The following is a 23,676-nucleotide window of genomic DNA, read 5'->3' as shown; positions in this document are numbered from 1 at the left end:
GCGTCTTCTCTTGACTGGAACCCCGCCATCGCGTCATGATGGTGAATGGCGCCAAGCCTTGGACTATCAGAGCTGCGCTGGTCGTCTACGACGCCGGTCCTCTTTGCCAGTCATAGCTACCCAGCAACCTATCTATCGAAGGGGCGAGACCCCAGTTTTGAACCATCGTTTCCCCTATTTTATCACCCTTCGCCGCCCCCGCCGCCCTCGCCGCCCTCGCCGCCCTCAACCCACCCGAGCTCGACGACAACGCCCACCGCAGCGGTCATCTGCGTCCTCGGACGCCTGCGTACCTCTGTTCACCATGGCGTCCCCCACAAGCCCCGACCCGCCCGCCGACGCTGGCGACAATGCCGATATCACCTCGAGCCCGCTCTCCCTCCACCGCGCCGTCCATGCGCGCCGTGCTGAATACATCCGACCACATCGAATGCGCGTCAAGGTGGGCACATGGAACGTCGCCGCCTGTGCGGGCACGGACAGGGATCTCGCGAACTGGTTCGTGTCCGGCAAGGGCATTGACAAGAGGCTTGCCACCCTCGACGTCGCACGCAACCCCGCCATCGAAAGGGAGGAAACGACCGACAGCCTTGACGCCGACCCCAACGCGATCCGCCTGGTCGGCGGAGAGAAGGTTGGTCTCTATGTGCTTGGGCTTCAGGAAGTGGAAGACCTGAACCTCGCCACCCAGTACATGAGAGGCGTTGTATACTCGGACCCAGGCACAATAGACAAGTGGAAGGTGGCACTGGAGGCGGCTCTGCCGAAGGGCTACGAGCTAGTTGCCTGTGAGCAACTGCTTGGCCTGTTACTACTGGTCTATGCCTCCCCAGATGTTGCGCCGTCCGTCAGCAACGTCAGTTTGACAACAGTTGGAACTGGCCTCCTTGGATATATGGGCAACAAGGGCGCTGTGGCCGCGCGTATTGTCGTTGGAGAGACCACGCGCATGACCTTCATCAACTGTCACCTCGCTAGCGGCCATGATGCCACATACTTGGATCGCCGGATCTGGGATGTCGGCCAAATTCTCAGCCGGGCGCAGTTCAAGCCTGTCACCTTCCCCGGCAGCAACGGAACCGAGCCAGAAACGATCGGTGACGAGGATTTCGCCTTCTGGTTCGGCGATCTCAACTTCAGGATGGACGGGCTGCCGGGCGATGACATCCGGAGGCTCTTGATGCTCCACACCAGGGGCGAGTACGGCCTCAGCAGGAAGGGCTCCCAGGACACAGCCCTGAGCGGGGAGGACCCCATCGTTCTGCGCAGCTCGGAAAGCAGTGACGATCTCACAGATGATGGCTCGGCCAAATCACGGAGCACCATGGACCCCAATATGGACCCCAATGGAGACGACTCCTCCCTCTCGCTTCCAGATCCGGACGAATTCATGCCGGACCCCTCAGAAGACCCGGCATCGCTGCAGGCAACGCTGGACTCGCTGCTCCCTCATGACCAGCTCCGACGGCTGGTGAGGGAGGGCAAAGTATTCCACGAGGGCTGGAGAGAAGGGCCCATCACGTTTCTGCCCTCGTACAAGTACGATGTGGGCACCGTTGGGCTCTTCGATACGAGTGAGAAGAAGCGGGCGCCCAGTTGGTGCGATCGGATCCTCTACAGGACCAGGAAGGACAAGGATGGTTACGAACAGAAGATCAAGGATGCCGAGGATGCCCGCAAAAAGGACGAGGACATGAAGTCTCGAGGCATCGATCATGCCGCCGACGACGACGAGGTATTGTTCGATTACGACCCAGACAATGATGGCGACCACCCGCCCGCCCAAGGTAGCAGCAAAGTGTTCGACTACGACGAATACGACGAGGATGGAGACGAAGAGTCCGGGGACGATGTCATCACGAAGGAAGGGTTCCATGATCACATTCATCTCGATATATATACATCACATCAACGTGTGCAGTCATCGGATCACAAGCCTGTCATCTCAGTATTTACGTTGGACTATGATGCCGCCGTCCCCGAGCTCAAGGCCAAGGTTCTCGCAGATGTGGCTCGGGAGCTCGATCGTGCCGAAAACGAGGGCCGACCAGCGATAACCATCGTGATGGAGCATGCCGACCGACAAGACGGCGCGACAAAGCCGTTGGGCCCAGATCTGGCTGATAACGCCATCGACTTTGGGGAAGTGAATTTTCTAAAGAAGAAGAAGGTCTCCATGACCCTCGCAAACACGGGCCGCGTTCCCGCACGCTTCTCGTTTGTCGGGAAGCCAACAACAGACGAGCAAGATGGCGACGCACAGTGGCTCACCACCATATTTCTACACACGGATCTAGGGGAACAGGCGGAAGACTCCGAGGCTGTTGACTTGGGCAAGGAGGTGACGCTTGAGCCCGGGGAGACCGTTAAGGCCGTGGTCGAGATGATGGTGGACGAGATCAGTCTCTGCACACGGCTGAACGACGGTCAGGCTTCGCTCGACGACGTCCTAGTGCTGCGGGTGGAAGAAGGCCGAGACCACTTCATCCCGGTGCGCGCCACTTGGATGCCCACCTGCATCGGTCGGTCAATCGATGAGCTGATACGTGTGCCGGATGGAGGAATCCGGACTCTCGTCGGGCGGCTGTCAGAGAAGAAGGACGAAGGTAAGGGGAGCACCAAAGTTGGCTCAATACCGTACGAACAGGAAGTTCGCTGTGCAGCCCCAAAAGAGCTTTTCAAGCTCACCGAGGCCGTCGAGACGCTTACCGAGCGTGCCCTCGCCGACGAGCAAATGCTCGTAGGGTGTGAGCTACCGAGGGACAAGCCAGAATGGCCCTTTGCTGAACCGGGGTCTTCTGTCGATCCGCGCCGGAACGAGCTGGCCGCTTCGATCATTGACATGCTCGACCTAGACAAGAACATCGCCGACGCGTTTGAGCCTGAAGTACCTACGATACAGAGACTCGAGGCAGTGACCGAGGTCTTGCTGTTGCTCCTCGGTGGCCTTACCGATGGCGTCATCCCTATATCGCTCTGGACGCGCATCGAGCAGGCATCTCTGCCCTCGCTCGCCCCCGGCGCCAGCAGCGGTGGCGCGATGCTAAACCACACGCAGGACGAGGACGACAAAACAGCAGTTCTCGACATCCTGGCGTCAGCACCCAACCACAACATCTCCTTTGTGTTCCTGATGTCGACTCTGGCAAAGGTGCTCGCCGAGCTCTCGCCATTCGGCAGAGCGGATATGGAGGCGCTCAGGTCGTCCCTGGGCGGGGGAGCCGGCGCTCGCTCCCCCGTGGCAGTCGCCCGGCGCTCGCTCAGCTTCCGCAGGGGCCCTGGCAGGGATGTTGCAGAGGCCATCGCGGCTCTTGAGAAGAGGCAGGCTAAGGAGCGTCGGTTTGCCGAGGCTCTTGTCAAGGCCGGCGTCTGCAGGGCTCCGCAGTCCGCCGCGGGGAAGGACAAGGAGAGGAAAGCGGCCGAGGAGAAGCAGCGGGCTTTGCTGGCGCTGTTCCTCAGGCGCTCTAGAGAGGAGCTCTAGTGAACGACTGCATCATGCCTCAAACAAGAGCGCATCTGGCCCGCAATTCCAGCACTTTGGATCGGGCCGATTCCTTTTCTTGGCTTTATATGGGCTCGACGCAGGTAAACTGGGCATATCCCGTAGATTCATTTTCTGTATTATCTGTACAAAGCAACACGCTTGGCTGAAAGTCCAATCACAGACTCCTCTCTGTTGCCCTCGAATGCAGTCACCTCCAAATCAGGACTGGTCTCGTCTGTAACTCAGCTCTGACTGGCCAACGGGTGGATGCCTTACGATCATGTCCGACGAACGCATCAGATGAAGGTGCAAACAGGTGAACGGCTCCGCCCTGAGTCACCTTGGAGGTGTATTTAAAACCAGATGCTTTCTCCAAGTGTTGCGGCCGTCTTTTCTCGGGCCAGCCGCGGGGTTGTGCGCCGCCGCCGTTTGTTTCTTTGCTGATTGTTTGTTTGCTGATTGGGCGAGCTTGATCCAGCTCACTTACACCTGCCTCCTCAGACGACGGGCGCTCTTCCCTCGGGTTAGTTCAAAATATCGACGAAACACACCTGCGGTTGCCGCCTGTTCCGTCTGCCGCGTCTGGGGAACCTTTTATCCATCCGCATTTTCTCCGTCACGCGTTTTGTTTCCCACCCACGACCGGTCCAAGCTCTCTCTACCTATCCTTTAACTCTGTTTTTCCTCTTCTTATAAACACCAGACTGGCAGAAGCAGATCTTCGTCAAGCCATATTGCTTTCACGAGCCGCCTGCGCATCGACACCTCGCCTCCTCGACCTCCCGAATCTTTGCGCAGAACAGCCAGAGTTTCTACCATTCCTCTCTCCAGTCCCTCAGATAGACCAAGGCCGCCCTCGTTTACCTCGTCCGCGCTTTCCTCCTCGCGGCCTGGAGAGCCCCAAACAACCCCGCGCGAGAGCCCCCACCGCAGAAGCTCTACCTCCTGTAGACCAGAAAGTAGCAACCAGAACCAGACTTTCTACAAGCACGCTTGCGCACCAATCATACTGCTTTCTTTGCTCCATTTTCGAAACCTGCAAGCGAGCTTCCAGTTCTCGAAGCCCCTTTGATATTTTGCCACCTCTCTTTATTGCGGATTTCATAATCATAGCCGCCCTTCTACGGTCTCCCAGATACGTTTCGGAGGCTCAAGACCAAGTCGGCCAAGCCTAAATATCGACACACCCACAAATCAGACTCCTGCCAGCCTCCCTAGGTTTCGGAAAGCGACTCTGGACGGCTTGGGCCGGCCGCTGAACCTAGTTTCTCGCTCCATCCAAGATACTCGGTAAGATTCCTCAGATTCACCCTTCTAGTGAACAGCGCCAGTGCACACAAGTATGCTTCTTCAAGGTACCCATCCAGCTAATTGCATCCTTGTAGGCGCCAACCATGTCCTATGTAAAGCGGGACCTGCTGCGAGAGGCCAAGCGCAATGCGCTCAAGGCAAACCTGAAGCGCGTCGGTGGCAACCAGGTTGCCCCCGAGCCCCTCGTCCACATGGACGGACAGGGCAAGTGGGTTCCGCCGCCGCCCTCTGCTTTCCTTGACCATCTCCGCAGCCGGGGAGAGCTCCACGACTCCGCCTGCAGGCGGCAGAACCGGGAGATGTTTTCGCGGCTCCAAGAGATGGGCCTGAGGTTCGAGGATGTCCTGGCGAAGCAGCCCAGCCCCGCGGATCACATCCGGTCGCTCAGGTACCGGCCGAGGAAGAAGTCCACCCTCTCGCGAGAGGTGGCACCGGAGGACGTCATCCCGGTGGAGTATGTTGACGGCTGGAGCCTCTGGGAGGAGGATACGAGCGCGGAGGAGAGCGCGGAGGAGGGGCAGGCGGCGAAGCAGGGAGAGGAGGGCCATGTTGGCGCAGAGTCCCAATGGGACAACGTCTGGGACGGCCAAGAAGGGGCCGCCGCCGTAAGCACCAGTGTGCTGGAGGATGGCAGGGTTGTGAAATGGTAACATAATTATTAATATCTAAATTCCCGGCTCAACGGTCGGTTCGCTTTGTCCTATGCAACTCGCCCGCCGCCAAATCATTGCAAAGTCTGCTTTCTCGTATTAATTCCATTTATCTCCTTCGCAGAAATTCTTTTTCTGTCACCGTGCGGCTGAGGTGACAAACAACGGCCAACAAATTAAACCGAAATAACTTACGACAAAGGATCCCAACGTTAGCCGGTTGGACATGCTTCGCAGTCGTATTTCGAAAAGATGGCTGCCTGATAGACCGTACTGGATGAACACCAGTGTCTCCATAGAGGCCCCCAAGAGAGTGTCGGTATCTCGGCTCGCGACTAACCGGTCAGTATATCTCCGTTCTTCAGGCTGAACATTACCCTAAATTGAGAAGGCTATCAACACCACAGGCCGTGCCCATCGGAACCAGCAACGCGACAGCCATCTTTCCTACAGTTTGCCCTAAAGGACTCCTCAAAACTCTCAACGATCGAGTCTGTGGGAAGCGCTGGTCCTGGCGTCTGACAGAGACGCCACGAAAAGATGTGAACCCTCTCTCCTCCCAAGTTATTAGTTTTATACCAGCTGCCTTAACTCGAAGTACCTTTGTGTAAATATCCATGCCCACATGAATTCTAACCCTGAACCTTTACTAGCAGGTGACATGGATCGATACCTTTGATCGTTTCATGAAATACTCACGAGAGATACGTGTTGTCACTCCGCGGTGTCACGCAGGGCCGTCAACCCATGAGTTCCCACGTAGCTTACTTCGTTGTTCAATTCACTTAAGGTGAGGCTCGTTCCGAGAACATGGCAGATTCAGCCTATTACGATCCCCGAAAGGCTCCGTGTTATTTACTACTTTTTTCTCAGTGGTAGGAGGAACTCGGAAGTTAATTTAATGTTGCCGGTGAGGAAAAGGCTCCTGTCAGAGAGATGCTAGATTCTACCACACCACACAAGGCCCAAAGGCATGGGAAGCCAGCAAGAGAGCTGTTCATAAATCCAAGCGACAAGCGCTTCGAGCAGCCTTGAATCCCTACGCGGCGAACCCCGCCGGCAGAAAATCAACGAACTGCCGCGCTCTGAATAGGATCTGAGTCTCCACCACGCGCGGCTGTGTCACTCGAGCAGCCCACCGACAAGGCTGCGCTACGATGCGCCGCGCTGCCGCCCGCCCGCTAGTTGTAGCTAACGTGGACGTGGTCCCTGGACAGTGGCTAGTCAGCACCGAGTTAATCTAGATATGTATATGTCATGTGAGTACTACCTACCAGTGGTTCGCCGTGACGTCTCCCCGGTCATCCATGGTCCTCCAGCTGGCCCACGACTTGACGCTGTCCTGGCTCGTTTCCCAGATCTTCTGGCCCCAGATGACGTACTTGAGGTTGAGAGTCGCTCGATTCTTCATCACCCACTCGGCGATCTCGCGGCCGGAGAGTGTGGCGGTCTGTACCGGGGAGGGAACATGTCAGTCAGTTTAGCAAGGAGGCGCGCACATCTCAGCCCCCTCCAGGTAGTCCGCTGCACTTACGCCGCCCGCGTCGGAGCACATCATGTCGGTCGCCTTGCCGCAGCAGTGGTCGCTGCCAGAGCCGCAGGCGCAGCCCCTGATGCAGCCGATCTCGCGCACGCGGCCGGGCCAGGCCGCGACGATCTCCATGGCGCCGCTGATGGCGGTGGCCGTGCAGCCGCTCGACGTCGACGGGAACCCGGGGTTCCCGTAGCCACCCCAGCCCTGGGCCGCGGACGAGCAGCACTTGAAGTCCGAAGGGCCCGGGCACAGGTTGGACGCCGTCGAGCCGGCGCAGTCCGAGGCCCAGCGGCAGTTGCCGGCCGACGACGAGCCGCAGGACGGCTTGCTGCAGCACTTGATGTCGGCGGGGTCGGCGGGGCAGGTGCCGTTGATGGTGGTGCCGCCCGCGCTGCTGCAGGCCGAGGTCGACACGCAGACGCCTGTGGAGGGAGGGAGGGGGAGGGTTTGTGAGTGGTTAGGGCCGCGTCGGCGGTGGTGCGAGGGCTCTGCTCACCTGCGCGGCCTCCGGTGCTGTAGCAAGGCTCGTTGACGGCCGCATAAGTCCCCGTCAGGGCGCTCAGGGCCGAGATGACAAGCACGGTCGTCTTCATGGTGAAAGGGGGCTATTCCACGGAGATAGTTGCAGGCTTAGACACGGCAAAAGAGAGGGTTCTTCGTTTGTGTTCCTGTAGCGATGATGCTCCAGAGTACGGCGATTCCATGGGCAATGGGATTCTGGCCGACGTCCTTTACATATGTCGCACGCCATCATCTCCCGAAGAACCCACCCAAGAAGCAAGATATCCTAGACGGTGTGCAAAGAGCTCTACGCAACCGAGTCCACATCTCTTGTGGCCCCCGACGGGAAGGATCCAGCGCAGAGGAGCGTCTTGCCAAATGTAGCCGTTCGGGTGCTATAGCCATCAGCCTATTGGCAACGATAGCCGCATGATGGAGGCGCAGCGAAGCCCATGATTCGCCGCCCCACGGCCAGCCGCAGGGAGAACGGCTTACAACCTGCGCCAGAGGAGGGGAAGCACGCCTTCAGCCGCACGAGCAGGTGTGGGCACGATCAACGTTTGGTGGAAGTAAAAATAGCTGGAAATCGGTGTAGCGATTCCCCCTCCGAGACATTGCAGTAAAGGCGACCGAATACATGGGAGTCTGCCAAGTTTATCGAGCTCGGCTCGCTTGGGATGGGGACGAGGCCGGGAGAAGCTGCCGAAAGGGCATGCGAAAGTATCGCTTCGATGCTAGATCCAAGGAACACGAGAATAATACAGCCGGAATTTGGAGGGAGACTTCTCCCGATCTGGGTGTGGATTAAAATAGAATGTGCCGAAGAAGAAAAGGAAAAGTCATCACGTCGAAGTCGCTTTGTGTTGTCAGTCCATGCACACGCTGATACGTTCCCTCTTGGGGAAGGTAGGGCCGTCACGGCACTCGAGGCGACAGTTGTAGGAGCGTAAGGAGCAGGCTTAAGTTACAAAGATGTCATTTTGATAGAGGGCGGTCGGGCTTGAGTGTGTGGCTGGTAATCCTTCCATCATCCACTCGACCACGACGAGACTGTTAGGCGCACGGGCAGATATGCAGGTGAGGGATGCACTGCCGACAAAATAACGTTTCTGGGTATCTATCTATTCTTCCCTTGCATCAGCAATTGCCTAGATATTTACACATGTGTAGGCATGCGTAGAATATCCTGAGCTCGGATATCAAGCGGATGACTGCAAAGAGAGCAAAGCAAAGCCTGGCCCGGGAGATGCTCGACCCCGATCACAGCATCGCACCCACGACCTCCATGCCGGCCAGGCCAACTGCGAGACCAACACCCACGCCGACGCCGACGCCAGCCACGCCGGTAGGCCTCGGCATAAAGACACGCCCGACGCCCCCAGAGCTGGAGCTGGTCCTGACGCCGTTGCCCCCCGCGCCGCCGCCGCCGCCACCGCCGCCGCCCCCCGCGGTCGGGCAGCCGGTGACACACGGCAGCGCGGTTATAAAAGGCAGCGACGCGCCGGCGCCACCCGTAGGCGCGGCGGGCTGGGCGTCGGCACCGCCGCCCGTTGCGCTGAACGGGGGCGGGCGCGTCTCGGCCGTGACGTTGACGGGGGCGGCGGCGGCGTCGGCGTCCGGGTTGAGGACGTCGTCGAGCAGGTGCACGACGCCGTTCGCGACGAGGAAGTTTGTCGACGCCACCTTTGCGGCGCCGATGAAGATGTCGTTGTTGTGCAGCGTGACGCGCAGGGGGTGGCCGCCCGCGCCGGCGGTGGCGGGCGAGATCTCGGTCCCGTTGCGCAGCTCGGCGCCGTGCAGCACGCGCCCCGGCACGAGGTGGTGACGCATCACGCGGGCCAGCTGGTCGCGCGGCATGGCCTGCAGGGCGGCGCCCACGCGGGCCATGGCCGCGTTGCGGGGCGCGAGGACGGTCAGGTTGGCGCCGTCGGCAAAGTCGGCGAGCACGCCGGCCGCGTACAGGGCGCCAAGGAACGAGTCCATGTCGCCGTTGAAGGAGCCGCGCGCCGTCGTCTCGAACCGCGCCGGCATGGCCAGCACCGAGTCGATCAGCTGCACGGCGCTCTTCCCACTACCAAAGGGCATGTCCGGGCTGCCCACCAGCGTGGCCCGCGTGGCCAGGCCCGAGATGAAGACGGTGCCGCCGCGCTGCCGGTTGATGATCATCTCGGCGCCGCCCGACACGTTGCTGTACCTGGCGTCGCTGAGCATCGTCTGCGCGAACACGGAGCTGCCCTCCTCGATGCTGCCGATGGACACCTTGCCCTGTAGCATGTGGTAGCGGAGCAGCTGCTCCGCGTACGCGCCGTCGCCACGGTCCCACGACTGGAACTTGACAAAGGCGGCATCGGTAGGGACGAGGATCTGCAGAAGCGGTGAAAAAAAAAGGTCATGTATCAGCACGAAGGCGTAGATGATGGGACATATCTCCAAACAGGGAGCGGGAAAACACTAACTGTCGCGCCGGAGCTCGGGAGGTTCTCAAACGCCTTGGGGTATTTGCTCAAGAGGCTGGTGTAAGTCGACACGTTCTGCTGCTTGGACAGGACGGCGGCCAGGTCGTCCGACTGAGCGTGGACGGCGGCAGGGGACAAGGATAGTGTCGCAACGAATGCAATGGCAGCAAGGCGGGCGGCGGCCCGCAGGGGATGCTGAAGACCTGTCATTTTTCTCTCTTCCTCCTTCTGCTGGCCGAACTAAACGAGTGAGAGGATCTCAGAGAAGGCAATGTCCGTGTCACTGTAAAAGAAGGGAGTGGCAGCGGACCAGAACTTCGAGACCACGGCTCGGGACGGAGGAGCTCGAGGTCGGAAGCACACCTTTTGGGATGGAGGGCACCAATGGATCTTGGCCGTATCTTATGCACCTCCCTTCTGCATGCCCTCTCCCTCGTGGTGGTTGGCAGCAGCCCGTCCAAGGATCGTGGTGGTCCACCCACATCCGGCCCCCAGGAGGGGGTGCCCTTGCCGGACGCTCAGAGTGCGTCGTAAAAACGCATCCAACCAACACCCCATGCCAGGCCTTGGGGCCAACGAACCTTCCTCCCCCACATTCCACCCCATATCCCGGCCCAAGCAGAACGTGCCACCGATCGTCATGGTCCAAGCCCTCCCCTGGTCAGACGCCATCCAGCCATCCCAGGACGCGCCGTTGTACGCACCAGTCGGGACACCGGCCCTCTTAGAATTCAGGGGAAATGAGCTCCAGCCAGCATTCTCGCCGAAATCACACGCGCAGAAGCCCTCCTCCGCCAGGAAATCGCGAGGGGGTGTCGCTAGGGCTCGGCTAGAGATTCTCGGGCGCTATTGGTCGCCTGATCGAATCCGACGTACGAAGCAGGCTTCGTGATTGGACGGCACCTACTAAAAGGTTAGGCAGCTGTGCGGGTGAAATTGCAGGAGCCAAGGTGCTAACACCGTGGACCTGCATTTTGATTGCAACCCTGAGTGACGGTCGACTAGTACCTCTCTTTCCTCTTTTATTACCACACCACACAATAACCCAGCGGCTGAGCACGGTCAGGCACCCATGCCGCTGCTGTTGTTAGGCTGCGTGTCGAGTAGCGTTCGGGGATTCTGTCATGAACAAGACTCGGAACACTGATATTCAATGTTCCAAGTTCGCCGGGGGCGGCATTGACAAGGAGGATCTGCAGATTGAACATGCAAAGTAAAAAACCCCCCCCCCCCCCCCCCCTGATACTGCTGCCACATACTGAGGTGCTAGGGCAAAGTAGTTAAGTGTGCTGACTCCTGTCCATTTTCACGAATGTGCAAATCATAAAGGAAGCCAACCCCCAAAGGACCTCGCTATTTCAAAGACATCGCGCATCAGATAATCAGGGGAACATGTCCCGAGAAACTTCCAGAGAAACAAGCTCATCCCGGGATTTGTCTATGTATCGCTTCTCTAACCCTACCCCCGAAAAGCAGCTGGCAGTCGCAGGGTTTGTGTAAAAGGTGTAATGATACATTACAGATACAGTCCTTCGGGCTCGCCCTCCTGCTTCGTCCGCAACACCCTCTCGCGGGCGGCGCGGAAGTCGGCCATCTGGACACGCATTCTCCGCTCACGCAGCGCCATAAGGCCGGCCTCGGAGCAGATCGCCTTGATGTCGGCGCCCGAGAGGTCGTCCTTCTGCGCGATGAACTCCTCCAGGTCCACATCCTCGTTCAGCGACATTTTCGACGTGTGCAGCGTAAAGATCTTGCGCTTGGTGTTTTGATCCGGGTTCTCAAACAGAATCTTGCGGTCGATACGGCCAGGCCGGATCAGCGCCGGGTCGAGCGTCTCGATCTTGTTGGTCGCCATGATCACCTTGACGTCACCGCGGTCGTCAAAGCCATCGAGTTGGTTGAGGAGCTCCAGCATGGTCCGCTGAACCTCACGTTCACCGCCCGAGGTAGAGTCGTATCGCTTCGTACCGATTGCGTCGATTTCGTCGATGAACACGATCGACGGCGCGTTTTCCGCAGCAACCTGGGAGGCTGATATTAGCAACGGGGTTTGGACAACAAGAGAGTGTGGGCCCACTGAGGTTGTGCTGGCTTACCTGGAAGAGCTGGCGCACCAGCCGAGGGCCGTCACCGAGATACTTCTGGATCAGTTCACTGCCCACAATGCGCAGGAAAGTTGCCGAAGTCTGGTTTGCCACAGCCTTGGCGAGCAGTGTCTTTCCCGTGCCTGGCGCTCCGTAGAGAATGACACCCTTGGGGGGCTTGATTCCCATCTCCTCGTAGAGCTCTGGGTGGAGGAGCGGCAGCTCGACAGACTCGCGCACTTCCTGGATCTGCTGCTCCAAACCACCAATATCGGCGTACGACTCTGTCGGCGCCTTGTCCAGCTTCATGACGCTGACCAGAGGGTCGGCATCGTCGGTCAAGACACCAACAATGCTGACACTCTTGTGGTGCAGGAGCACGCTTGCACCGGGCTCCAGCAGGTCTTTGTCGACGAAGCTCATGATGCTGACGTAGTACTCGGGCCCGGTGGTGCTCGAAACAATGGCATGGTCGTCATCAATCATCTCCTCGAGCGTACCCACGCCCATGGGGCTGCCGCGCATGTCGTCGACCCGACCACGCTCGTCAGCCATCCTGTCCCCGGCGTCCACGTCCGAGCTCGGCGCCGCATTGCTGTCCTTGGCTGCCTTGGCCCTGCGCAGGCGCTCCTGGTTCTCGACGTATTCCTCCTCCAAAAGCAGGTGGTCGTGTGTGCGTTGCATCCGCAGGAGCCTCAGCTTGCACCGGCTGGTTGGGAAGACGGTCGGGAGCTTAGCAGCGGCGCTAGTGCCGCCTCCCTTTCTCTTCTTGCGACCGATGCGTGTCGTCGGCCGCGGCGGGGGCTCGTACTTGGGCTTCTCCTTCTGTGGGCAGCCGAGAGAGTCGTCAGCAATGGAAAAATGCCAATGCAATGACGGGCTAGGGCAATGAAGGATGGAGCTATATCACGAGGGCTGTAGGGACCACGAAGGAATCTGAAGCGCATGTGATGTTGCGAGTGTATGCCAGCACATGTCGTACCTTCTTATCCTTGTCATCCTTGCCATCACCTTGGCCTCCGCTCATCCCCGACTGATTTTGTCCCTATACAGCAGAACATGTTAGTTCAGAGCCCAGTGTCGACTCGCAAGGTTGGTTCCATCAACATGGCAGACTCACCATCGTGAATGACGGCCCAAGGAGCGGGGGTTGGCCGCGGGCGGTCTACTAAGTATTGCTAGTCCAAGACGCTGGCGACCAGGCCGCAGGAGTTGAAGATGCTCGTCGATCAAAGGTGAGTCTCCGCACAAGCGATCGGTGCTGGTGCTTGGTGCTGGCGTTTGGGGAGGAACCGCGGGCTCGCTCGGGGATTGCTGCAAGGAAAGCCAGCTGGGCTAGGAAGGCGGCCAGGCGACAACGAAAACGCGACAGCTCGCGCACGGTCCATGTCTGTGGCGGCTTCTGACTGGGGCTCAACTACGTGGGATAATTGTGGCTGACAAGCAGACAGCCGCGGGCCGCGCTGTGGATGGAATTCAGTAGAAGCCCCACGCGGGCGTTTCGGGCGGGCAGGCGTTGCAGCGTCACAGTGCATTGCGACCCCTCTAATAGCCGCGATACTAACTCCCCAGAGTGGAGGGGGAGCCTCCGGTCAGCACACCTGACGAACAAAGGAAAGCGCTGCAAACGCCGTCCTAAACACTTGCTCCTGCCTGCCTTCGGAAGACCTCCTGCTGCTTAAACATCACACAAGCTTCACTCGATCCCCATCGTAACCTATCGCTACCTTGCACTTGCAACTCGAGAGCTAGACAGCGCCAGACGACTGACCCGACTCTCTCGGCGGCCCTTAATACTCGTGCTCTCGCCATCTCCACCCGAGCTCGGCACTCAACCCGGCACGAACGGTTCCGCCAACAGCTGACGTCTGGTCTGATAGGTGGGTAGGTCGACAGGAAAGCCAGAGGCTACCACTTCTTCGCCCGACCCGCCTTGCACCTTAGCCCACGACGCCAGTGCCCCTAGCCGTCAATCTGACAAGTTTGCCTGGGAACGCCCGACCAAACAGGCCATAGCCGCGACACACTGCCGCGCTTTCTGCAAAGAGCCTCCCCGCCGCCCACCCTGTGCTCTTCTCAAGACCCGACAAGGTGACACCACTCCTCGAAGTCTCCTTTGAGCACCCGACTGTGTCCCGCCTCAGTAACCCGGTGTCCGACGCTCGCTCCCGATATCCCTCCCCCTACGATATAACCCTCGGTTGGGCCGCCTGTAGCCCAGCATCGAGGTAGTCAGGGGAGCCCTCCGCTGCCCTCCGGTAGCTACAGCTCTGCGATCTCGAGGCGTCCGCCTTTCACGAGGCTCGAGGTCACACTACTGCTGCTACTCCGGCCGGTCGGGACCCGAAACCGACCCTTGGCAGGCGTTTGCTGCCGCTTGAAGAAACGAGCTCTCTGCCAGCCAGGTCAAAACACCCGCCGCAGTCATGAGTTCCTCGCGTCTGCGGCGGATTGCCAAGGAGCTGCAGGACATCCAGGCCGACGCCGAAAAGTCGCAGATTATGGTTGTACCCATCAACGAGCAGGAGATCACACATCTCAAGGGCACCTTCCCCGCACCCCCGGACACGCCATATACCGGGGGCACTTACACTGTGGATATTGTGATTCCGGACACGTACCCCTTCAAGTCCCCCATCATGAAGTTCGATACGAAAATCTGGCACCCAAACATCAGCAGCCAGACGGTGAGTTGGCCGGTCCTCAGCACCCAAGATGGTGCGCGCTGGTTAGCTAATATTGCCGTCCTAGGGCGCGATCTGCCTTGACACGCTAGGTAGCGGCTGGTCGCCTGTCGGCACGATCAAGATGGCCCTTCTGTCGCTGCGCATGTTGCTCGAGTCTCCCAACCCCAAGGACCCGCAAGACGCCGAGGTTGCCAAGATGTTGATGGAGGATCCCGAGTACTTCAAGCTTGTCGCGCACGACTGGGCCGTCAAGTTTGCCGGAGCTCCTCGTACACAACCCCCACCTGAGCAGCACCAGAGGAAAGCCCTCAAGCAATTCAAGCAGCCCGACGACCCTCTCAAGTATGTCCAAACCGCTCCGTGCCCCCGTGCATGTGACAACCGCCCAAATGGGTCGTGTTTGGCGTCCGGCAGCGCAGAACTAACCTGCAAATACAATCTCACGTCATCAGGTATCAAGGGTACAACAGAGAGCTCATCAACCGCTTTGTCAACATGGGATTCGAGCTCGAGAAGGTTGTCGAGGCTTTCGTCTACGTGGGGATCGACCGGAACGGTGGTGAGGACTACGAACTCGAAGAGGCCTACATGGGCGATATTACCGCCCGGCTCCTTGGCGAGCAGTAATCTAGAGGGCGCAGCGGACATGCCGAGATGATAAAACGCGGGCAACGCATCATATTTACCAGTCCTCATGGTTCCTAAGCATGGAATAGGAAAAGTACTTGGGCAAGTCGGTCGGCGTGAATAGTGTGCGATGGTGACACCAGCGGGGTTCCAGTTCCGCACTGCATGGAGATGACAAGGGGTGTTTCGGCATACAAATTCGGAGTTTTTCGGATAGCCCGTTTGCGTTTGGTTATAATCTATTGGTTTTCTCCTTGCCTGGCCTTACCACTCTAGTTTACAACACTGATCCTAATTGAGCGCCGCAAGCATCACATTCAGTCGCGTTCTTCACTGCAGGTTCCTTCACTGCAGGTTGACATCCTCCACCCGCTGTAGCTGTCACAAAAATGGCCCATGATGAATATTGGTGGTCCGGCCAGATCAGGTTCGAATAACGTGCTTCGCTTTTATATATGCACTCCCCTCGGTTGCCGGATCCAGACCGTTCTAAGTTGTAGTTATCTCCCGTAGCGTCAACAGACGAAAAATGGAAATCCATTACCCACAGCTTTATGCGCCGTTTGCCAAAAGGGAAAACCAGAAACCGCTCCGCCGCCTCCTATCTCTGCCGCCGCCATGCTTGCTCAGCAACCATAACAGCAAACGCCCTACAACAGGTCGCGCCTGACAAACTCCTCGCGCAGCGCCTTGCCCAGGCCGGCGGGCGAGGGCTCGACGATGACGCCGGCGGCCTCGAGGGCCTTGATCTTGGAGTCGGCGCCGCCCTTGCCGCCCGAGACGATAGCGCCGGCGTGGCCCATGCGGCGGCCGGGGGGAGCCGAGATGCCGGCGATGAAGGAGACGACGGGCTTGCCGCCGTTCTTGGTGTTGTTGGCGCGCAGGAAGTCGGCCGCGTCCTCCTCGGCCGAGCCGCCGATCTCGCCGATCATGATGATGCCGTCCGTCTCGGCGTCGTTCAGGAAGACCTGGAGGCAGTCGATGAAGTTGGTGCCGCTGAAGGGGTCGCCGCCGATGCCGACGACGAGCGACTGGCCGAGGCCGGCCTGGGTCGTCTGGTTGACGGCCTCGTACGTCAGCGTGCCGGAGCGGCTGACGATGCCGATGCGGCCGCGCTTGTGGATGAAGCCGGGCATGATACCGATCTTGCACTGGCCGGGCGCGATGATGCCGGGGCAGTTGGGGCCGACCAGGCGGGTCTTAGACTGCGACTTGAGGATCTGGGTGATGCGGACCATGTCTGTCGGGGAGCAGACGTCGTCAACATGTGAGCGAGCCTTGCCGTGGGAGCTGTGTCTGTGCCGACTCACCGTGCTGAGGGATACCCTCAGTAATGCAGACGACCAGGGGAATCTCGGCGGCGACGGCCTCCTCAATACCAGCGGCGGCCAGAGGAGGACTATAAAACGGACATGTCAGTGGGGGTGTCGGACCAAACACCTTGTTGGCCAGAGCATGTACGTTCTCGGCAGAGCTGGTCTTACGGGACGAAGATGGCGGTGGCATTGGCGCCGGTCTCCTTCACGGCATCGGCAACCTTGCCAAAGACGGGGAGGTCGAGATGGGTCGAACCGGCCTTCTTGGGGTTGGTACCACCAACAACCTTGGTGCCTACGATTCAAGAGAGGGACTGTCAGATCGCGGACGTATGGGGTGTGCGCCTCGGGGCGTGTTGGGAGGCGGGAGTCGCAATACCGTAGTCGATAGCTTGTTGGGCATGGAAGCTGTATCGCCGAGTCTTAGCGTTGTGTTCCCCGTCCGGCGTCTCGTGGTGCGCGCCAGCAAGCCTGCTGATTTCAGGCGAGCTGGCACAAAGTCGCAGACCCAGCCGCGGTCCCTGCCATGTACTCACGTTCCCTGCTTGCCGGTGAAGCCCTGGAAGATGACCTTGGTCTCGCCGTTGATGCGCAGGTTGTTGATGGTGGCCGCGTAGGGGGACGAGGAGCTGCTGTATGTCCTCCTGGCGGCGCTGCGCAGGGAGCTGCCCAGGCGAAGCTGTCTCGAGAAGGCCTGCATCTTGAACCGGAGGTATCGGGGTATGGAGGGTATGCAAGCGAAAAACAAGAAGTGAAAAGATTCCCAGCAAACGTGGTTTCGTGTGCTGGCCCAAGCCTGTGGGATTGTCGCGAAGTCTAGTATGGGAGGTCGGTTGCGTCACACGAAGATTGTCGTAGCCACAGCAGCTCGAAGCTTCAAATTTCTCGAGGTATTATTTGGCACATGCGCAAGGTGCCTGCCCCTAATTGCCGCACTGGCATTGGTTCTGGCGCAGCAAAGCCACACCCGACTTCTCCCGCAGCGACTGGGCGTCAGGCTGGCCATTCCGGGCCTCTGATTGGACGGAGCGACAGCATCTGAACTCAGTGCCCCACGTGGACGAAGAGCCCCACATAGATTTTTATCGTCTTTTGTTGGTGGGGGTCTTGAATGGGCAACTCCGAATTGCCATGGTTCTGACCCAAGCTTTGAGATTCTCCATGCGCTGAGGAACTGAACCACCCCCTTTTTAGGACTCTGGAAGCGCAGCGTATAGGACACCGCTGGATACCTAGGTGCCTATTCAGGAGCGTTTGTCTGGGCGAAATTTTCGAAATCTAGCATCAACCCAGACCCAGTTATCAGTCTCAGAAGCTGATCTCACATCTGCAACCCCACCCACTATGACGATAACACGGCCAGCGGCGACTGTGAAGAAGGATGCAACTTTGGCCCCTGAGGGCGAGCGGTTCCTGCGCTGCTGCGCAGATGTCGCGAATGCGCTGATAGAGGACTACGAGGCCTCGGCCAAAGACCCCAGTCGGCGCGCAAAAGACGTGAACCTGAACAGCCTTCGGTCCAAGTTCTCAAGGAGACACAAGCTGAAGAGGATACCACCCCTGACGGCCATCATCGCCGCTGTTCCAGAGCACTACAAGAAGTACATTCTACCAAAGCTGGTAGCTAAGCCTATAAGTGCGTTGTTTCGACCCAAGCCCGGCCAGGCAAGCCCCTATTTCTGACACCACGCTTCCAGGAACGTCTTCTGGCATCGCCGTGGTTGCTGTCATGTGCAAGCCGCACCGGTGCCCCCACATCGCATATACTGGTAACATATGTGTCTATTGCCCTGGCGGACCCGACTCCGACTTCGAGTACAGTACGCAGTCATACACTGGGTATGAGCCGACGTCGATGCGGGCCATCCGCGCGCGCTACGACCCCTTCGAGCAGGCGCGGGGCCGTGTCGACCAGCTCAAGGCGCTAGGTCACTCGGTCGACAAGGTCGAATATATCATCATGGGCGGCACCTTCATGTCGCTCCCTGAGTCGTACCGTGACGACTTCATCTCGCAGCTACACAACGCCCTGAGTGGCTATCAGACCTCCAACGTCGATGAGGCCGTCGAGGCCGGCGAGATGAGCAACGTCAAGTGCGTGGGTATTACCATTGAAACCCGCCCAGACTATTGCCTCCAGCCTCACCTTTCCAGCATGCTACGCTATGGGTGCACGCGTCTTGAGGTCGGCGTGCAGTCACTGTACGAGGATGTGGCTCGCGACACGAACCGCGGTCATACAGTAGCCGCCGTGGCAGAGACCTTCTGCCTGGCCAAGGACGCCGGCTTCAAGGTGGTGAGCCACATGATGCCGGACCTGCCAAACGTCGGCATGGAGCGCGACGTCGACCAGTTCCGCGAGTATTTCGAGAACCCGGCCTTCCGCACAGACGGCCTCAAGATCTACCCAACCCTCGTCATCCGCGGCACGGGCCTCTACGAGCTCTGGCGGACGGGGCGGTACCAGAACTACACGCCCAACGGGCTCATCGACCTGGTGGCGCGCATCCTGGCGCTCGTGCCGCCATGGACTCGCATCTACCGCGTCCAGCGCGACATCCCCATGCCGCTCGTGACGTCGGGCGTCGAGAACGGCAACCTGCGCGAGCTGGCACTGGCGCGCATGAAGGACTTTGGCACAACGTGCCGCGACGTGCGCACGCGAGAAGTCGGCATCAACGAGGTCAAGCACAAGATCCGCCCCAACCAGGTCGAGCTGGTGCGTCGTGACTACACGGCCAACGGCGGCTGGGAGACATTCCTGGCCTATGAGGACCCCAAGCAAGACATCCTGGTCGGTCTGCTCCGGCTGCGCAGGTGCACCGAGAAGTACACGTTCCGCGAGGAGCTGGTCGGCCAACAGACCAGTCTCGTGCGCGAGCTGCACGTTTACGGCACCGCCGTGCCCGTGCACGCACGCGATCCAAAGAAGTTCCAGCACCAGGGCTTCGGGACGCTCCTCATGGAGGAGGCGGAGCGCATCGCCCGCGACGAGCACGGGAGCGTCAAGATCAGCGTCATCTCGGGCGTCGGCGTCCGCAGCTACTACAAGAAGCTGGGCTACTGGCTGGATGGGCCCTACATGAGCAAGTGGTTAGATGGACGCCCAGGGCCAGAGTCGTGAAGTGAGAGATATAGCCGTTTTTAGCTGCTCAAGTACCAGTCAGACTTGGCTTTGTTCAAGGCTTGCTTTTTACCTTAGCCAAACGCTCCCAGGATACGGTGCTTGCCAGAGTGACCTGTTCGACGGACCAGTCCTTGCCTGTTGCACGATCGCTGGGTATATTCCTGGCCATTCACCTGTAAGCACGTTGGTGCACTCCGCAGTCACCCTCCTGTGGCTGTCCGACTTTTCTGACCTATACCCTTTGCCGTTGCCCTATGGTGCTTATGCATTACCCCAAACTAGACCTCAAGGTCTGAGACGGCTGAAAAACTCCCAGACCAGGCTACTGGCTACCGAAGCCTACGCTGTGTCACGACATCTGCCTTCTCATAACCTCATCCATCTCCTTTTTCCTAGAAGACAACAGATCTCAGCCACCTCCTCCCCATTAGAGACACGTATATGTTTGCAGAAAGCATCTTTCGTATATACTGCTATATACGAGCGCGCCGACAGCGTTAAGGCGGTCGGCTGGATGGCGTTACGGCCGGCTACATCGCCGCTTCCTGCGTTCCAAGTCTCGCTCCCACGCCAGCGAGGGTATGTTAAAGAGTGTGGCCAAACAGTATTGGGACTCATGCGTCTTCCTGACCCTCCCGCTGTTTGGGCAGAAGTCAAGCCAGTTCCTCCCCATCACACTCACCTCACGCTCGGGCACTGTAGGCTTAGCGAGGATGGGCGTTTAGTCGGAGCTGACCTCATCGGCGGTGATGAAGCCGTCGTTGTTCTTGTCGTGCCTGTTGTTGATTACGCGCACGTTAGCCTGTCATGCGTAGCAGCCAGCGTAGCAGGAGAGCCAGTCTCAACAGGCTTGAGGGGAGCAGTGGGATCCCCGGAAGTAGCTAGTCTGTAGAGTTTGGATGGAGAAATGACATACTTGGCGAACCACTCCTTCCAGACCTGCGAGGTCTCGGTGTTCTCGGCGTCGACTTTCATGTACGACAAGTACTGCGGCAGCGCGATCTTGCCCTCGCCAGCCGTGTCGGCCAGGGAGAAGGCGGCGTCCGCGTCGCGCCTGAAGGCGTCCGGGAGCGAGCGCTTGCTCGAGCCGCGGCAGCCTGGGTTTTTTTACACGGCTCTGTCAAAAGACGGTTCATGAAGCACTGGGGAGCAAGGCCATCATCCTCTGGTTCTTCTCCTCAAGGGCGAGACGGCTCGAGTAAAAAAAAAAAAAGGAAGGGAAACGAGGAGGGGGAGACATACGACCGCCGCAGGCACAGCAAAAGATGTTGCACGACTGCGTCGCGCAGCAGGGCGTGCCCTTCGTGCCGTCGGCGCACTGGCGGCCGATGCTGGCGCCGCAGCAGAAGGCGTTCACGGCCGTGATGGCCGAGACGAGGACGGCGGCGGTGGCGAAGAACTTCATGGTGACTAGAGGTGCTACGGGTGATGGGCTCTTGTGCTTTGAGTCTGGTTCCTGTTGATGGTGTGCTTGGGGATGCTGAGGAGCTGCTGGTGATCTCTGGAGAAAAGCTGGCAAGTTCGAGAAGGGGCAGTTCCTTTTATACTTTTTCTGTCAGCATGTTGCCGTCCTCTAGCTATCTCATCCGAGGCTCATACGACCTCTCTCCTTGCCTCCAAGCATCGCATAAACCCCCTTTTGCTGCCTCCCACGCCCACTGACGCTCTGTATGCCCCCTCCATATGCAACAAGACGATACATCTCCCGCGTAAGGCTGTGGGGTCGGCGGTCAGTCAACTTGACGCCGATGCCTCGTATAATCATCTCTACCAATGGCACAGCTTGCACATATCGAGAGCCATGACGGCGCGTAGCGGGCCTGCAGGTCTCTCGTCTTACTCATTTGATACAGCATCGCCCCCGGGCCCGGGGTGATCGGCCCGCCTCTTTTCGTGACCACTCAGCGTAAGGTTGCAACTTGGCGAGGAGGCGGCGACATGCCAGCTTGGCTGAGTACTGCACCCCCCACTCCTTTCATTCTATAGCCCGGAGAAACCGTGCGAGATCCGAGAAAGCTTGGTAGCAGCAGATCCCGCTTCTGATTGTGGGGTTGGGCGCCATTGGGTTGCTGACAACAGCTTAAGCCGCTCCATTGCCGCCTCGATTACCGGCTCAGCTATGAAGTCCGCGAGTGGCACAGCTTTCCTGCATATATTAGCATTGCGAGCGCACCAGTTAGCATCGCCCTAATGTGACACCCCCTACACTCAACGCAGATCAATGCCTCCCTTAGTTACCCATAAGATGCGTTCTCCTTTCTATTCTTTTTCGAATGTGACGCATCAAGGCCCTGCAACACAGTAATATATGGGGCGTTATCACAATGTCTTGCCTGAGAAAATACCACCAAAATATATTTACAGAGTTTAGCAGAATCACTGCCCTCCTACCTTGTGATCCTCGAAGCACACATGCTAGTCAATACTATTTCTCACCTATCGATACAGGTGTATTGCCTTTCGAGCGCTTTGATAATGCACAGCCTCCACACAAGTTTACCAACGCCGGCAAGGAGACATATTGTGAACAAAACGTAACGGGATTTCCAATATCCCTCACCGTCAAGTCAATCGAGCACCTAGTTCAGCTAGTTGATATCTCTTCGTCCCACACAGTGAGGTCGTGGAACATTGAGCGCCATTGGATCGTCTTGTCACTGCAGTCAGCATTGGAGCAACATGACCACAGCAACTTTAGAAGTAACGACCCATCGGTACACGTTTTGAATCTCACACAGGAGCCTGTCTGCGCTCCTCGCTCGGCAACTTGCCCGAAGAGTGGTCACGGGCACCTCCCGGGATCCGACGCTGTATACAATGTGCGTTGCGATGGATCGGCAAACGCGAGACCGGTGAGGCTAACATGGCACTCGCTGGTAGCTGTCCCGGAGCGTGCCGGTGCCGCAGCCATGCCATAGTACCTGAGAAAGGGAAGTTTTTGATGTGTACCTAGCGGCGTGTCTACGTAGCCCAGGCCTCAAGTGCACACAAAACGCGTTGCACCTTGCCAAGATCCGACACGCCGTCGCCAGTACGCAGCCCTATGTCCTATTGACGCCAATGCCGCGACAAGCAAGATCACATTAGCAGCAAGGTGCCGGCACTCGGGGACGAAGCCAAGCCGGCCCACCTCCAGTATCAGCAGCTTGGCGATCGCGACCCTTGTTGGGGCAGCCGGCGGAATTCTACCCCGTCCTTAACCGTCGTTCGTTAGGCTCCGGTCCCAGTCACGCGTCCTCACGCTGTAAGAGATCGACAAGGCGGATCGTTCTAGAGCACTCCAAGTCCCCAGAACAGAAGTGGTATGGATGACACGAGGCCGCCTCTATCATTGGGGCCCTCTCTCCGCTAGTGTATCTCAGGGTAACACCGCGGAAAGTCAATTTCCATGCATGATCCTTGTAAGTCAACCAGCCGTGTAGCACTCGAGAGCCTCTTATACCCAGGATAGGAAGTCGGATGTGTCATTGGTGACCCTATTGCAGATCCCTATCCGCGACATCCCCTCGCTAACTCGCCGGCCACATTCGATGCTCCTATCGGGCGCTGCTGGGACCCTGTCGCGCAGTGCGTTGGCGAACTGGGGACCTTACCATAGAAGATGGCCAGGTCGAGGCGGTGATCCCCCAGAACTCCATGCGCGTGTCAAGGCATCACTATCCGAGCTGCTGTAAGTCCATTAGTCGCAATCCTGTCAGCGGTTTCTAAAAGCTGAGGGGGCTGCTCGTCCGATCAGCATCACATGAACGATTATTAACTCCTGGGGGTTGCGTCCGAGAATCCTTGTCTAACTGGACTGCACACGTCGCATATATTGACAGCCATAGTTGAGGCATTCACGTTCCGTGAATTTGAAAGGGCGGCCGCGGGACCGGTACTGCCCAGTCAGTCCCACAGCC

At 58.6% G+C, this 23,676-nt stretch overlaps 10 protein-coding genes across 10 annotated transcripts; 5 read left to right on the top strand and 5 right to left on the bottom strand.

Moving 5' to 3' along the window:
- Positions 1 to 304: 304 nt before the first annotated feature.
- GGTG_06547 (hypothetical protein) lies at positions 305 to 3,481 on the top strand (the record flags this gene model as incomplete). Its single annotated transcript, XM_009224366.1, has 1 exon — positions 305 to 3,481. The coding sequence occupies one exon, from the start codon at positions 305 to 307 to the stop codon at positions 3,479 to 3,481; it is 3,177 nt and encodes a 1,058-aa protein (XP_009222630.1).
- A 1,397-nt stretch (positions 3,482 to 4,878) lies between these two features.
- Positions 4,879 to 5,445, top strand: GGTG_06546 (hypothetical protein; the record flags this gene model as incomplete). Its single annotated transcript, XM_009224365.1, has 1 exon — positions 4,879 to 5,445. The coding sequence occupies one exon, from the start codon at positions 4,879 to 4,881 to the stop codon at positions 5,443 to 5,445; it is 567 nt and encodes a 188-aa protein (XP_009222629.1).
- A 1,134-nt stretch (positions 5,446 to 6,579) lies between these two features.
- Positions 6,580 to 7,572, bottom strand: GGTG_06545 (hypothetical protein; the record flags this gene model as incomplete). Its single annotated transcript, XM_009224364.1, has 4 exons — positions 6,580 to 6,654; positions 6,720 to 6,895; positions 6,980 to 7,401; positions 7,476 to 7,572. The coding sequence occupies 4 exons, from the start codon at positions 7,570 to 7,572 to the stop codon at positions 6,627 to 6,629; spliced, it is 723 nt and encodes a 240-aa protein (XP_009222628.1). The 3' UTR covers positions 6,580 to 6,626.
- An 852-nt stretch (positions 7,573 to 8,424) lies between these two features.
- GGTG_06544 (hypothetical protein) lies at positions 8,425 to 11,176 on the bottom strand. Its single transcript, XM_009224363.1, has 2 exons — positions 9,937 to 11,176; positions 8,425 to 9,844 (listed from the first exon to the last, which is right to left on the bottom strand). The coding sequence occupies exons 1-2, from the start codon at positions 10,144 to 10,146 to the stop codon at positions 8,741 to 8,743; spliced, it is 1,314 nt and encodes a 437-aa protein (XP_009222627.1). The 5' UTR covers positions 10,147 to 11,176; the 3' UTR covers positions 8,425 to 8,740.
- GGTG_06543 (26S protease regulatory subunit 4) lies at positions 11,158 to 13,290 on the bottom strand. The gene is made up of 4 exons (XM_009224362.1): positions 13,141 to 13,290; positions 13,003 to 13,065; positions 12,033 to 12,845; positions 11,158 to 11,959 (listed from the first exon to the last, which is right to left on the bottom strand). The coding sequence occupies exons 1-4, from the start codon at positions 13,141 to 13,143 to the stop codon at positions 11,453 to 11,455; spliced, it is 1,386 nt and encodes a 461-aa protein (XP_009222626.1). The 5' UTR covers positions 13,144 to 13,290; the 3' UTR covers positions 11,158 to 11,452.
- Positions 13,291 to 13,553: 263 nt separating this feature from the next.
- GGTG_06542 (hypothetical protein) lies at positions 13,554 to 15,610 on the top strand. Its single transcript, XM_009224361.1, has 3 exons — positions 13,554 to 14,707; positions 14,772 to 15,049; positions 15,160 to 15,610. Exons 1-3 carry the CDS (start codon positions 14,447 to 14,449, stop codon positions 15,332 to 15,334), a joined length of 714 nt encoding a protein of 237 aa, XP_009222625.1. The 5' UTR covers positions 13,554 to 14,446; the 3' UTR covers positions 15,335 to 15,610.
- On the bottom strand, positions 15,514 to 17,567 carry GGTG_06541 (succinyl-CoA ligase subunit alpha). The gene is made up of 5 exons (XM_009224360.1): positions 17,187 to 17,567; positions 17,030 to 17,058; positions 16,819 to 16,945; positions 16,645 to 16,733; positions 15,514 to 16,574 (listed from the first exon to the last, which is right to left on the bottom strand). The coding sequence occupies exons 1-5, from the start codon at positions 17,348 to 17,350 to the stop codon at positions 15,985 to 15,987; spliced, it is 999 nt and encodes a 332-aa protein (XP_009222624.1). The 5' UTR covers positions 17,351 to 17,567; the 3' UTR covers positions 15,514 to 15,984.
- Positions 17,568 to 17,793: 226 nt separating this feature from the next.
- On the top strand, positions 17,794 to 19,975 carry GGTG_06540 (elongator complex protein 3). Its single transcript, XM_009224359.1, has 2 exons — positions 17,794 to 18,286; positions 18,348 to 19,975. The coding sequence occupies exons 1-2, from the start codon at positions 17,995 to 17,997 to the stop codon at positions 19,772 to 19,774; spliced, it is 1,719 nt and encodes a 572-aa protein (XP_009222623.1). The 5' UTR covers positions 17,794 to 17,994; the 3' UTR covers positions 19,775 to 19,975.
- A 523-nt stretch (positions 19,976 to 20,498) lies between these two features.
- On the bottom strand, positions 20,499 to 21,304 carry GGTG_06539 (hypothetical protein; the record flags this gene model as incomplete). Its single annotated transcript, XM_009224358.1, has 3 exons — positions 21,020 to 21,304; positions 20,694 to 20,874; positions 20,499 to 20,553 (listed from the first exon to the last, which is right to left on the bottom strand). Exons 1-3 carry the CDS (start codon positions 21,180 to 21,182, stop codon positions 20,499 to 20,501), a joined length of 399 nt encoding a protein of 132 aa, XP_009222622.1. The 5' UTR covers positions 21,183 to 21,304.
- Positions 21,305 to 22,101: 797 nt separating this feature from the next.
- On the top strand, positions 22,102 to 22,991 carry GGTG_06538 (hypothetical protein; the record flags this gene model as incomplete). Its single annotated transcript, XM_009224357.1, has 2 exons — positions 22,102 to 22,596; positions 22,851 to 22,991. The coding sequence occupies 2 exons, from the start codon at positions 22,102 to 22,104 to the stop codon at positions 22,989 to 22,991; spliced, it is 636 nt and encodes a 211-aa protein (XP_009222621.1).
- Positions 22,992 to 23,676: the final 685 nt, after the last annotated feature.

This window comes from Gaeumannomyces tritici, assembly GCF_000145635.1.
Source record: "Gaeumannomyces tritici R3-111a-1 unplaced genomic scaffold supercont2.3, whole genome shotgun sequence".
Classification (NCBI taxonomy): domain Eukaryota; kingdom Fungi; phylum Ascomycota; class Sordariomycetes; order Magnaporthales; family Magnaporthaceae; genus Gaeumannomyces; species Gaeumannomyces tritici.
This window is presented reverse-complemented; position numbering and strand designations above follow the sequence as displayed.